The 13,029-nt window shown below is 40.1% G+C and overlaps 1 protein-coding gene across 11 annotated transcripts in view; it reads left to right on the top strand.

Moving 5' to 3' along the window:
* The first annotated feature begins 3,213 nt into the window (after positions 1-3,213).
* Positions 3,214-13,029, top strand: part of Tasp1 (taspase 1) — a 218,374-nt gene continuing 208,558 nt past the window's right edge. For 7 of the 11 annotated variants that reach the window (XR_013108845.1, XM_034496124.2, XM_034496122.2 and 4 more), the window contains exons 1-2: positions 3,214-3,271; positions 12,464-12,676. Coding sequence is in view for 10 of the 11 variants with exons in the window: in XM_034496124.2 (XP_034352015.1) it covers positions 12,532-12,676 (145 nt within the window). In the remaining variant the exon portion in view is untranslated. Of the gene's footprint in view, positions 3,272-3,312; positions 3,539-4,555; positions 4,671-12,463; positions 12,677-13,029 lie in introns of those variants that run through there. The other 4 variants (XM_076929837.1, XM_034496123.2, XM_076929843.1 and 1 more) reach the window with 4 other exon arrangements.

The following is a 13,029-nucleotide window of genomic DNA, read 5'->3' as shown; positions in this document are numbered from 1 at the left end:
ATGTACTCAGAGGGAAATACAAGGGCAATTTTAGGTATCTTTTTTATTTTCAAGGCAGGATCGTTTGTTTGTTTGTTTGTTTGTTTGTTTTCCGAGACAGGGTTTCTCTGTATAGCCCTGGCTGTCCTGGAACTCACTTTGTAGACCAGGCTGGCCTTGAACTCAGAAATCCGCTTGCCTCTGCCTCCCAAGTGATGGGATTAAAGGCATGCACCACTACTGCCCAGCAGAGGCAGGATCTTCTATGTAGTGTTGATTGACCTTGAACCTCAGAGATCAGTTTGGCTCTGCCTCCCTGGGATTAAAGTGCTGGGATAAAAAGCACAGTCCTTCTCAAAGGCAATTTTATTGACATTTGAAAGAGAAAACACCAGGGCAGGCAAACTGAGATTTCTTGGTGGCTGACAGGGGCAAGAGAGGAGAGGGAAGAATGGAATCATGCTTTCTTATATTTTTGGTTGTGAGCCTAGCCTTTAATGGCTGAGCCATCTCTCCAGCCCAGAGTCATGCTTTCTTAGAGGTCAAGGTTTCTATCTCCTTGAATGAACATAAAACAAGTTATTTATTCCATTACCTGCTTGAGCAGACATGAGTGAACACACATACTAAACAAGTGTGGAAAAGTCCTCTTTAAAATTTATCATATTTAATAAACCAACATGGTGGATCATGCAATCCCAACACTTGGGAAGGTGAGGGAGAATTCTTGGAAGGGTCCTTAGCTGCACTGTGAGACTTTGTCTCAAAAACAAAGAAAAAAAATAGCATTTATACATTACTCACTGTGTGGCTGATAATTTTTGTTTTTATTATTTTTAATTATTATTCTATTTTGTTTTTATGGTCCTGGCTTTCCTGGGACTCACTTTGTAGACCAGGCTGGCCTCGAACTCACAGAGATCCAACTGCTTCTACCTCTGAGAGCTGGGATTAAAGGCATGTACCACCACATCTGGCTTATCTTGATACTTTTTAAAGTACTTCTCATATCTTTTATTTCACACAACATTTTTTAGTCCTCATTTTACAAATGTGGAAAGTAAATAATAGGAAGATGAAGCAAATCATTTAGTGAGATAGTTAAGTGGTAGAACCAGGATAGAAACACTGATTCTTCTGCTTCTAGATCCTTCGGGTCAATTTCTACTTTATTGCTGCCATTCACTAATTGAGCCAGTAAGATTTTTTTTTCTTCTTTACTGGTCACTACAATTCCCTTTCAAATCTAATGGGCTGCTTAAACAGACAAATTTCACAACTGTCTCTTAATTTTCAACCATAAAAAATATTATTAGGAAGATATCCTGGACAATACAAGAATTATTAATTATGTATTTGGGATTACCAGCAGTTGAATTTTTTCAATGTACATATTTTAATCTAAGAATGTTGGGATAAAAATCAATAAACTCCTCAGCCTCAAACTACCTTCTTGTACCTCTTTCTTTCTTTCTTCTTTTTTTTTTTTTTCGAGACAGGGTTTCTCTGTGTAGCCCTGGCTGTCCTGGAACTCACTCTGTAGACCAGGCTGGCCTGGAACTCAGAAATCCACCTGCCTCTGCCTCCCAAGTGCTGGGATTAAAGGTGTGTGCCACCACCGCCCGGCCTTGTACCTCTTTCTTGATCACTCTAAAATCCCCATTACTCTCCTCTTCTGGGGGGTTAAGTTTTTCACCTTTCCTGCTCCACTGTTAAGATTAAGTCAAGAAGTTCTACAGTCCATTAATGATTTAGTTGCATTATGGTCACCCAAAGGCCTTGTTAAAAGACCCACTAGCCTTTAATCCCAGCATTTGGGAGGCAGAGAGAGAGAGAGTCAGATCTCTGAGTTTGAGGACAGCCTGGTCTACAAAGTGAGTTCCAGGACAGGTAGGGCTGTTACAGAGAAACCCTGTCTTGAAAAAACAAAACAAAACAACAACAAAGATTGATTTTAGTTGTATTTTAAGAATTTGTATTTTTAAGTAAGAGCTTAGGTGATCCTCAACTGCTGGTCTGGGATCTCACACAGGAAAAAGTACACGCTGAAACATCTCTCATCTAAAAATCCAAAAACTTCAACTGCTCCCACGCCTTGCACAAAACTCTTTAAAAATGCATTAAAAAATTACCCACAGGCTCTGTGTAGAAGGTCTGCATGAAATACAACTGAGTATTTTTGCAACTGTAGTCTCATCCTCTGTGCTTGGTTTTGGGTCAGAGGCAAGGGACTGAGGCACATATTTTACATACCAAAGCAGACTTGGCCTCCAGGTTCTGCCAGCATTCCTCAGTCCCTCCTGGGCGAAGCCTATCTCCTACCCTGATTTTTCCAGCCCTGGGGCTGGGCTGCCCTTCCCCGAGAGGCTCTTCCTTAGATAATCCAAATATTCTGGTCTCTCTTGTTCTCTCTTCTCCTACCTGACATCAATCCTTGTGACCAGTTAACTTCCCCGAAAGCAGCTTCCCAATATTCTGTCTTTAATATAATCTAATCTAGCTTGGTTTATTTCACCGCCAGAGAAATAACCTATCACTCAGGACAGTTTTATTATGTATAAACAAGTATTTCAAAATTTTAAGAAAAAAAAATCTCAAATACTTCTCATCCCAAGTATTTCAGACGACTAATGCTTAGCCTGCATTGTTCTATTCCTTCCAATATCTGCTTTCCCCAAACGATTCATTATACTAGTTACAAGGAAACTTTATCAGATTGCTACTGGCTTTTGGTATTTGATCTTGGACAGCTAAAGGGTAACCACATTTTCCTTCTTCCTAGGGTACGGCTGAATTCCACTATTCACAACTTAGGTTGAATCTTAGTTTTCCTTAGGAGTCAAGACTACAAGGATGACGGAAGGGTTCTTCAGCAACCCGCTAATCAATGATGGCTACTATTTTCATGACGTGCAACTCCACTAGTCAGCCAACCACGTGGGTAAGAGGTACACACATCCTGAAAGCTAGTTACCGAGCACAAAGAAAGCAAGGTGAGTAACGGCGACAGTACAGCTATGACAACAAACAACCCCCCCACCAATATGCCAATAAATAAAATAAATAAATAATCTCCAAATATCAGGGCCCGGAGATAGCTCTGTGTGTCTCCGCTCAGACGCTTAAGGAGCGGCTACAGCCTAGGCGACTAAGTCAAAGCCTTGGGAGACGTCTGCTTCCGGTCACGTGCACACGTCAACCAATGGAAAGGCTTTCTGCCACTCCCGCTTCCTCACCCTGGCAACGGGCGAGCGACTACTTCCTGTGTAATGAGTGCTCTGCGCTGACGCGGGTGAGTGTCCCTCGTTCTCACGCTGTCCGCGTCGCTGCTGCCTAACCTCGGTCTCCCTATGGTCTCACAGGCCCGCGTGGCGACCTCTCCCTACCGCACGGGACGGCTCTCACGGTGCCACCTGCCCGGCCCGGCGCAGGGGCCCACGGATTCCCCGGCCCCGAGTCGCGGTCACGCGTGGGGCCCGCCAGTTCCCTTGCCTGCGGAGTTCTCGTAGCGCTTCGCGCGCTGTGCAGTCCCAGGCTACAGGGAACTCCGGTCCCCCAGGTTCGCAGCGGGTCCCGGATGTGTCACATACCGATGTCGCGGTGGGGTCAGAGTTTCCCTGAGTGTTTTAGAGGCTGGGTTAGAGTCCCGAGGGACATTAGCATCCAGTCAGTGCAGAGGCGGCTAGGACTGAGTAGATGAAGCAGCTGGAGAGGCGGGCGAGTAGCTGAAGTAGAGGGCATAGTCATTCCTCCGAGTTCAACGCAATTATACCGAGGAAGGGAAGGTTTATTGGGGGCCATTGGACAAAGACCTTCCTTTGAATAACAAGCAAGGAAGTTGAACTTACACACTCGGGCGTTTGGTGATTAGAAACAGCAGTGTTTATTAGAAAATGTTTGGGAATTGCCGAAAAAGAGATTAACATAGTTGCCGCCACTAAGGATTTTGTTCTTTATAATTTCTTAGGTGTTTTAAGATATCACCTACAAGTGTATGTGTATAATATGATTAAAACTAAAAATTGCAGTTTTGGATGTGTTACAATCTGTCCGTGAGCATGGATAGATTGGTTATGCTTTTTTGGGGGGTTAGTTTAGTTGATGTGTGTGAGTGCTTGCATCACAATGTCTGTACACCATGAGCACACTGGTGCAGGCCAGTAGAAGGCATCTGGAACTGGAATCAAGGATGGATGTAAGCCAGCGTGTGGTGCTAGGAATTAACTCAGGTCCTCTGCAAGAGAAGCAAGTGCTCTTTACTGTCGAGCTGTCTTTCCAGCCTTGGTTATGGTTTTTCTTATTGAGGTGTAATCAACACAGTACCAAAACCTTTTTAAATTTTAAGCTTCTCTCCCTCCCTCTCTCCTTTTAAGTGTTAAGAAGTTGTATATATGTCGTTGCTGTCTAGTTCCAGACCATTTTTATCACCTGTGCCAGAAATCTTGTATGCTATACAGTTACCTCTCCTCCAGATTCCTCCCAACTTCTGATCCATGATTTAGTATGTATCTTTCTGTTTTGTGCATTTTACGTACATGGAAACATATAACAGGTGTCCTTTTTTTTTTGTGTCTAGCTTCTTTCAGTTAGCATGATGTTTTCAAGATTTGTCCGTGGCTATGTAACAATACATCATTCCTTTGCATTGATTTTCCCCGGGTGATTCTGGGGATGGCCCGCACACATGCTGGGTAAGCATCCTACCACTGATGGACATACCTCATCCATTCCTTTTTATGGATATGCAGTTGTATTGGTTGGATTGTTTTGTCCTTTTTTGTGTGGATATTTGTTTTTAGTTATATATATATATATATATATATATATATATATATATATTTTTTTTTTTTTTTCCCTCTTTTTTTGTATGTACCTAGAAGTGGAACTCCTGGGTCGACTGTTTGGAGAACCGAGTAGATACTTTCCAGAATGACTACAGCACATTGAATCCCACAGATTAGGAAGGTCTTCATCTCAACACCTGTTTTGGTTATATGCATCTTATAGTGGTACTAGGGAAATAGTATCTCACTGTTTTGATTTTTATGGTTAATAATCAAGCATCTTTCTTTGTTCTTTCTTTGTACTTACATAGTTTTGGAGAAATATTTAGGTTGTTTGACTAGATATTTTAAATTTTATTTTATGTGGATTCATGTTTTGCCTGCATGTATGTCTGTCTATGTATCACATTCTTGCCTGTTATCAACAGAGGCCAGAGATGGCATCAGATCTCCTGGGATAGGACTTAAACACGGCTGTGATCTGCCATGTGGTGCTGGAGTCAAGAGCATCCAGCACTGAGTGCTCGTAATTTTTTTTCTTTTTTGAGCCTGTGGCCTAGAAATTCACGGTGTAGACCAGTCTTCTATCAAACTTCTGACTTAAGAAACCACTTCAGAGGCTGGGTATAGTGGCACATGCCTTTAATCTCAGAACTCAGAAGGCAGAAGAAAGTGAATCCCTGAGCAATTTACAGGGTAGCCAGAGCTACATAATACAGGGATTTTTTATCTCAACTAGACCCTGTCTCCAAAACTAAACAAGCAAGCAAGCAAGGAAGCAAGCAAACAAAAAACCCACCACCACCACCACCACCACCACCACAAAAAAAAAAAAAAAAAAAAAAAAAAAAAAATGCTGAATCCAGAGTCAGAAATATTTATCAGTGTATAATTTCTGGTTACTTTAGGAGATTTTACTGTTTTGACTAATGATGTTGATGTACTGGATTCAGTGTAGCAGCAGGGAGGAGTAGGGCTTTACTCTGCCTTCTCTAATTTGTACCACCTTTGCTGATTGCCCCACCAACACACACATTGGCCTTAACATTCATCGTGTTTTGTTTATGTTTGTTTTTGTTTTTCAAGATAGGGTTTCTCCGTGTAGCCTTGGCTGTCCTGGAATTCCCTCACAGAGATCTGCCTGCCTCTGCCTCCTGTGTGCTAGGTGTGCTAGGATTAAGGGAGTGTGCCCCCTGCCCCCCCTCCTATGGCATGAAAATCAACTGACCATGAATAATGTTACTGAATAACCCATTCCTTTCTGTTGAATTCTTAGGTTGCACATGTGTTTAAAATTCTGTATTATCCTATATTAAGCATAGCATAAAAGACATAAAGCTAACCAGGAGTGCTGGCACATGCTGGCAAAGCTAACCAGGAGTGCTAGCACATGCTGGCAAAGCTAACCAGGAGTGCTGGCACATGCTGGCCATCCTAGAACTTGAGAAGTGGAAGAAGGATGATCAGGAGTTTGAGGTGAGCCTGGGCTACATGAGACCCTGTCTCACAAAATGAAGCAAAACAAAACAAATCATAACTAACAACCCAAACCAACCAAAGAAAGACTAAATTTTTTCTGTATTTAAAATTTAGGTAGAAGGTTTTTCTAAGAGTACAATTACTGATCAAAGATGAGCATACTTTTTGTTTTGTTTTGTTTTGTTTTTTTCAAGACAGGGTTTCTCTGTGTAGCCCTGGCTGTTCTGGAACTCACTCTGTAGACCAGGCTGGCCTCAAACTCAAAAATCCGCCTGCCTCTGCCTCCCAAGTGCTGGGATTAAAGGCGTGCGCCACCACAAACCCACAAAATACCGTGTTTGTTTTATAAAATGGGATAGCTTCTCACTTCATGTCCCCGAGTGGCCTGAAACCCAATGCCAGGTTGACCTTGAGTTTGCAGTGACCCCCCCCCACCCCCCCAATGCCTCCCTCAAGGGCTAGGGCTATAATTATGTGTGTGCCACTAGGTCTCCATAACATCATGGGTCTGTATTACCAATTGCAGTAGCTTAAGGGCTGGGTTTCTTCTGTAAAGAAATATTTTGTTCTGAGACAGATGATTGCTTGACAGTCTTCCTTCTACACTGCTTTGGTAAGATTAAACAGGACATGTGATACTTTCTCTATGTTGTTTATTTAAAAGACAAGTATCATGACACTTGATAGGAAAAAATACATGTATACACATAGATATTTGAGAGACCCAAGGTCAAGATTTAGATGCTAAAGTAGTACCTAGAAAATCCCCGAGGTAAAAAAGAAGTAATGTTTTGAGTTTCCCCATTTGGTCTTGATGATTAGTGAATTAGCATTCATCTTGGTCTCAGAAATGGTGATATATAAAGTCTCTTCAGTGGACAGAACTGAATACAACAAGTTCAAACATGAAGGGTATTAGAGAAAACAGAGAAAAGGAAGTTCTCCTTAAAGGTGTATCTATGATACTGTTAACTTGTGTTTGTATAGACTATAGTTTGTATGTACAGTATCTACAAAAATGCTGTTTACAGTATTGTACATTTTCAGGTTTTTCCTGCTTACAGAATCCTTTTTAAAACAATTCATTCAGCTTAAGGTACCAGTGTAGTGTTAGATATAAACTTTTCTTGTTCTTTTTGAATATTCTTTAATATTGGATGTTCAGCTTGTATTTCCTCTCACATATTGTGTATTTCTGGTTTATTTTCTCAGTATTGTTCTTCCTGAGATTTACTGTGGCAGTCTTTTGTAAAAGGTTGCTCTCTGATAGCTTGTATTTGTGGAGAAAAGTGCAGATGCTGTGTAACATTTACGCTAAGAGATATTTGGGCTAAACAGGTAGAGGAAAAAGAAGTGAACTGCTTGAGGAAGAAACCTATAGGGTTTTGGTGCAGTCTGAAATGACTGTGGTGTGTTAGAAGAGCATTATGCAGTTATGAGAAACATCCTTGGCCTTAGTGGGAGATTGAGCTCATTTTTATAGGTCAGTAAGGAACACCAAGACTGAGCTCCAAGAGAAAAAACTCTGGCTCACTCTAGCTGTATGTAATTTTATTTCAAGTTAGAACCATGTGATTTGCTGAGAGGATGGTTTTGAAAGATTGGCAGTAAAGACAGATCTGGAGATGTTGAAAAGAGGCCTAGAGACCTCATGAAGAAGCATTGTAGGTTGACATGCTTGCATGAAGAGCAGGAAGTTAGTCAGAGTGTAAGTAGGAGATTAAGAAGTATGGTTTATGGGAAGCAGGAACTTGTATCTTAGACAACTTTGTTCAGATAGAATTATGTGTGGAGATGATTTTAGTTTTCTGGGTATATAATTAGAAATAGAATTTGCGCCGGGCGGTGGTGGTGCATACCTTTAATCCCAGCACTTGGGAGGCAGAGGCAGGTGGATTTCTGAGTTCGAGGCCAGCCTGGTCTACAGAGTGAGTTCCAGTACAGCCAGGGCTACACAGAGAAACCCTGTCTCGAAAAACCAAAAAAAAAAAAAAAAAAAAATAGAATTTGCTGCATAATCTGATAATTTTTTGTTATTGTTGTTTTGTTTTTGAGATAGGGTCACTGTATATAGCCAAGGCTAGCATCCGATTCTTAATTCTTCCTTAGATTCTCAAGTGCAAAGATTATAGACATGTGCTACCATGTTCAAGTTGGAGCATATGATAACACTCCTAATCCTCTTAAATAAAACAAGCAAACTTAAAACCATTGTGTGTGTTTGTGCCATGGCACATGTGTGAAGGTAAGAGTCAACTTTTGAGAGTTGGTTCTCTCTTTTATCATGGGTTCGAGTTTGGAACTCAGATCACCAGGCTTACATGGCAAATGCTTTTTTATCGACTGAGCTGAGCTGTCTTGCTTTGGATATCCATTCCAGGAGGTTGCATGTGTTAGGCACAGGCACTCACACTGTACCACTGAGCTGTCTTTTCAGCATCTATGTAGTCATTAATTCTTTTAGAAGATTTTGCAGAGAATTAACAGAGAATGCTAGTGTTGAGAAATAATAATCACAATGAATTTTAATATCATTACTGGTAGGAAGTTTTGAAATGTTCATATTTAAATACTTTATTCAGAAATGAAGGCAGTATGAAAATGAGCTATAGAAGTCTTTAAAGATTAAGGTATTTAAAATAGTTTGTGATTTTTGTGGGGTTGGAGGTCAGATCCTGGGCCTTAAATATGCAAGCTTATAGCTTTACCAGTGCTTAGTTTTTAGTGTATTGAACTTTATTACCTGTGCATGCTTGTTCATTGAGAACTTTTTTTTTTTTGGTTTTTCGAGACAGGGTTTCTCTGTGTAGTCCTGGCTGTCCTGGAACTCACTTTGTAGACCAGGCTGGCCTCGAACTCAGAAATCCACCTGTCTCTGCCTCCCAAGTGCTGGGATTAAAGGCGTGCGCCACCACCGCCCGGCAAGAACATTTCATTTTGGGTGTTGCTTTAGAATTCAGCTGAAGCAAAAAACATTTTCCTTGAGCTAACGTTTGGTGTAAGTGTGCTGCAACAGTTTCAAATAATGCTTGGTAATAACAGTGTCAAGTAACATAAATATATTGCAGGGATATTTAGTGTTAATCTAATGTTATGCCCCCACCCTGTCTGATTGGCAGAAATCAAATACTGGGATGTTTTTCTTTTCTTTTTCACTGACCTGTATTTTATATGTCCCTGTAAATTCAAGATTCAGAAAAGTGAAATAGAAATAGCTCCTTTAGGAGTCTTTTGCCATGCCTTTACTATATTCTTTTCTGAGGTAAGATTAAAACAATGTCACTTAGAAATCAATGTAAATCCAAAATATGGCATTTCCTTCATTATAGTGTAGTGGGAATCTCTTCTAAGCAACACCTATCCATAAAAAAGCCTGTGGCCAATGGACTGAGGCAGAAAATAGGAGATGTGATACTGTCAGGAAGCGAGAGGATTTTGGGAAATAGTGAAAGAATAAAAGGAGACACAGGAGAGATGTGGAGATTCTATTGAGAAGCTGAGGAGGCATGAAGGAAGAAGTGGGCCAGGAGAGGTAACTAACTGGTAGACATAGAATAGTTTGAATGGGTTAAATAAGTTACAAGCTAGTCAGCGAATGAGCCAAAGCTTGTGGCCATACATCAGTCTCAAGAGTTGTTATTCTTGGGAACTTAGTGTCCAGAAGGAAAAACCGGATTTATTTTTTTTACATTACAGCTAAATGGAATCTTGCACTTAGCTCATTAACTAGTGCTTAGAGCCCTCTAAAGGAATAGAACTGATAGAATGAATATATATATATATATATATATATATATATATATATATGTATATGTATATATATATGTATGTATGTGTATATATATATATGGATTTATTAGCGTGGATTCCACTAGTACAACAATGGCTGTCTCTTAAAGGAAAGGCCAAACATCTGGGAGGTGGATATCTCAGCTGCAATCCTGAAGTAGGTTCTAATACCAATGAAGGAATGCCTTAGAAAAGATGAACTTGCCAAGCAGGGAAAACGGGAAAGCTTCATTCCATGTCCTTTTATGTGGGCTGCTACCAGAAGGAGTGGCCCAGATTTAGGCCACTAAATGATAATTCGGCCGACCTTAAATGATCCAATTGAGAGAACCATTCACAGATTTGCCCAGCTGCTTGGGATTTAGTTGATTATAGATGTAGTGAAGTTGACAACCAAGATTAGCCATGTATGAATATATGTATGTATGTATGTATGTATGTATGTATGTATGTATGTGGTATATGTGGTGTGTGATGCATTCAAATGTTTTAAATTAAAATGGTGAACAGTTACTAACTTCCATCCTTGTCCACGAATCATCTAAATATTTTTTTGGTAGAATTACTGTATTGGTTTTTGTTAGACCCATCCAGATGCATACTTTGCGTATATAATTAGCTTCTTCCTTCCAGATAGTACAGCATATACTTCTATGCATACATTTTCCCCCTTTTTTGAGAGTATCTCATATAGGTCAAGCTGTTCTAGAACTCATTGTATAGACAAGGATGGCCTCAGGTTTCTGAGTTGATTATTTACATGCTTTAAAATAATATTTTAGCCAGATGTTGATGAGATTTCCATGTCTGTATATCAAAAACTTCTTCATTTCTTCTAGTGGCTACTTTTAATTAAATTAAATTAATTTATTTATAGGCCAGGTTTTAACTGGGTAGCACTTGTTGACCTTGAATTTGTGACCCTTCTGTCTAAGCCTTATATGTGTTAGAATTATAGATACATGCTACCAAACCTGACCCCCTTCCTTTCAATTTAATAGGAACTAAATATTTTTGCTTAATGTTGTCATTTAAAAAGTTTTGACTACTTCTCTGTCATGTTTTCTTTAAATCTTGTTGCTTTTTTTTTTTTTTTTCCCGAGACAGGGTTTCTCTGTATAGCCCTGGCTATACTGGAACTCACTCTGTAGACCAGGCTGGCCTCAAACTCAGAAATCTGTCTGCCTCTGCCTCCCAAGTGCTGGGATTAAAGGCGAATCTTGTTGCTTTTAAAGTGGTATGATTATTCCTAATTTAGAATATACTCTGACCTTTTTGCTGTACTACACCTGGATTGTTTAATGTTTTGAGTGTGTAATCCATTGTGGGAAAAATTGGAAACAAAGTTCAAGCATAGGTTGCTTTTTAAATTGTTTTATTAAATTTTGTCTCATTACTTACCTGTGGACAACTTCATGCTTTTCATGCCGACAACTAAAGGGGTGCTTGTTTAATTTCTTGGTTTAGACATAACTTTGTTAGCATTTATGCTTCATAATTGCACTGATCAGCCTTGAACTGGTGATCTGGAGAGTTTCCTTGTGAACACAGTGGTACTGCTCTGTAATCCTGGCACTCAGGAGGAGGTTGTGGTAGGCCAGTCATGAGGCAGGCAGTTCAGGCCAGCTCTAACCATGTAGTGAGATCCCGTGCTTGCTGACAAACAGATAACAAAAATTCAAGCTGATTAAGAGGCCTCAGCTGGTAATGGTGCTTGCTCTGTAAGCCTGGCAATGAGTTTGAGCCCCAGAACCCATATAAAGGTAGAAGGAGAGAACAGACTTCTAGTGTTGTCCTCTGACTTCTGCCCCACTCTCATGTACACATGCAATAATAAATAAAAATCTAAAATTTGTTCACATGTAGGTATGGATTTGTTGCTTTCTTTAAGCAGAAAGCTATGCTTTTGTATCAGTGTTTAGTGTACCAGCAGTGCTTGTGATTCCAAAGTGTCCCAGAGATCAGCTGGTTTGCAGGGGAAGTAGTAGTTACACTATGTTGGTTTACTTCATGCGGGTAATAGGAAGACAAAATTTGGACATTGGCTTTTTTTTCTTGTAATGTTTGTTTGTTTGTTTGTTTGTTTTAAAAGATAGGATTTCACTATGTAGCCCTGGGTTTGCTGGAACTGGCTAAATGGAGACTAACCTCAAACTCAGTCATTCTCCTGCTTCTAAAGCTCTGGTAAGGGTGTGTACTGCCACACCCAGCCAGTATTAGATCTTTTTATAGTAAATTGATTTGTTTCTGTGTCTTCAGACAAGTACTGTTGTTGGGCAGAGATTTAAGTTGTACACTTTTCATGTTCTCTTATTACTATCCAGTTCAATAATCTTAAGTATGTATTTTGAGAAATATATGTGCATACTTTTTATAAATAATGTGTATGCTGGAGGCAAAAATGGAGGTAATCTTTTGCTGTTTTTCTCCAGGATGACTCCTTTTGTGCAGTTGGATGGAAGGATGCTCTTTTCATGATAGAAAATGATAATCTTGGAGAATGATCATGGAGAAGGGGGCGGATTCTGGAGAAGGACTGCCTTCCAAATCATCTCTGGCATCTGCTGCTAAAGTAACAGTCAAGGACTTAGAAGCACAGCAGCCCTGTAAGGAGAAACGAGGGGGCTTTGTGCTGGTGCATGCAGGTAAGGCCTTGCAGGTGAGGTGGAATAGAAGCTGAAATGTTTTTCTTTTCTTGCTTTGAAGAACACCGAGGACTGCGCTTTGTATCTGCCAGAGGAGCCTGTTAGCTATTAATGGAGTGAAGGCCTATCCTACACCCCTGTCGGGATGTCTTCCTTATTTCCCTTTACCTTACATAACACACCATATATGTGTGTAGATCAGTATGTTAAAACTCAAGTAATCTTTACATTTTCATTTATCTATTTATTTATTCTTTTATTTGTTCGTTTATTTGCTTTGTTATTGTTTTTTACCCCTAAGACAGGGTGTCACTATATAGTCCTGGCTGTCCTGGAAAACTCTCTGTAGACCA

This window comes from Arvicanthis niloticus, chromosome 2 (assembly GCF_011762505.2).
Source record: "Arvicanthis niloticus isolate mArvNil1 chromosome 2, mArvNil1.pat.X, whole genome shotgun sequence".
Classification (NCBI taxonomy): domain Eukaryota; kingdom Metazoa; phylum Chordata; class Mammalia; order Rodentia; family Muridae; genus Arvicanthis; species Arvicanthis niloticus.
This window is presented reverse-complemented; position numbering and strand designations above follow the sequence as displayed.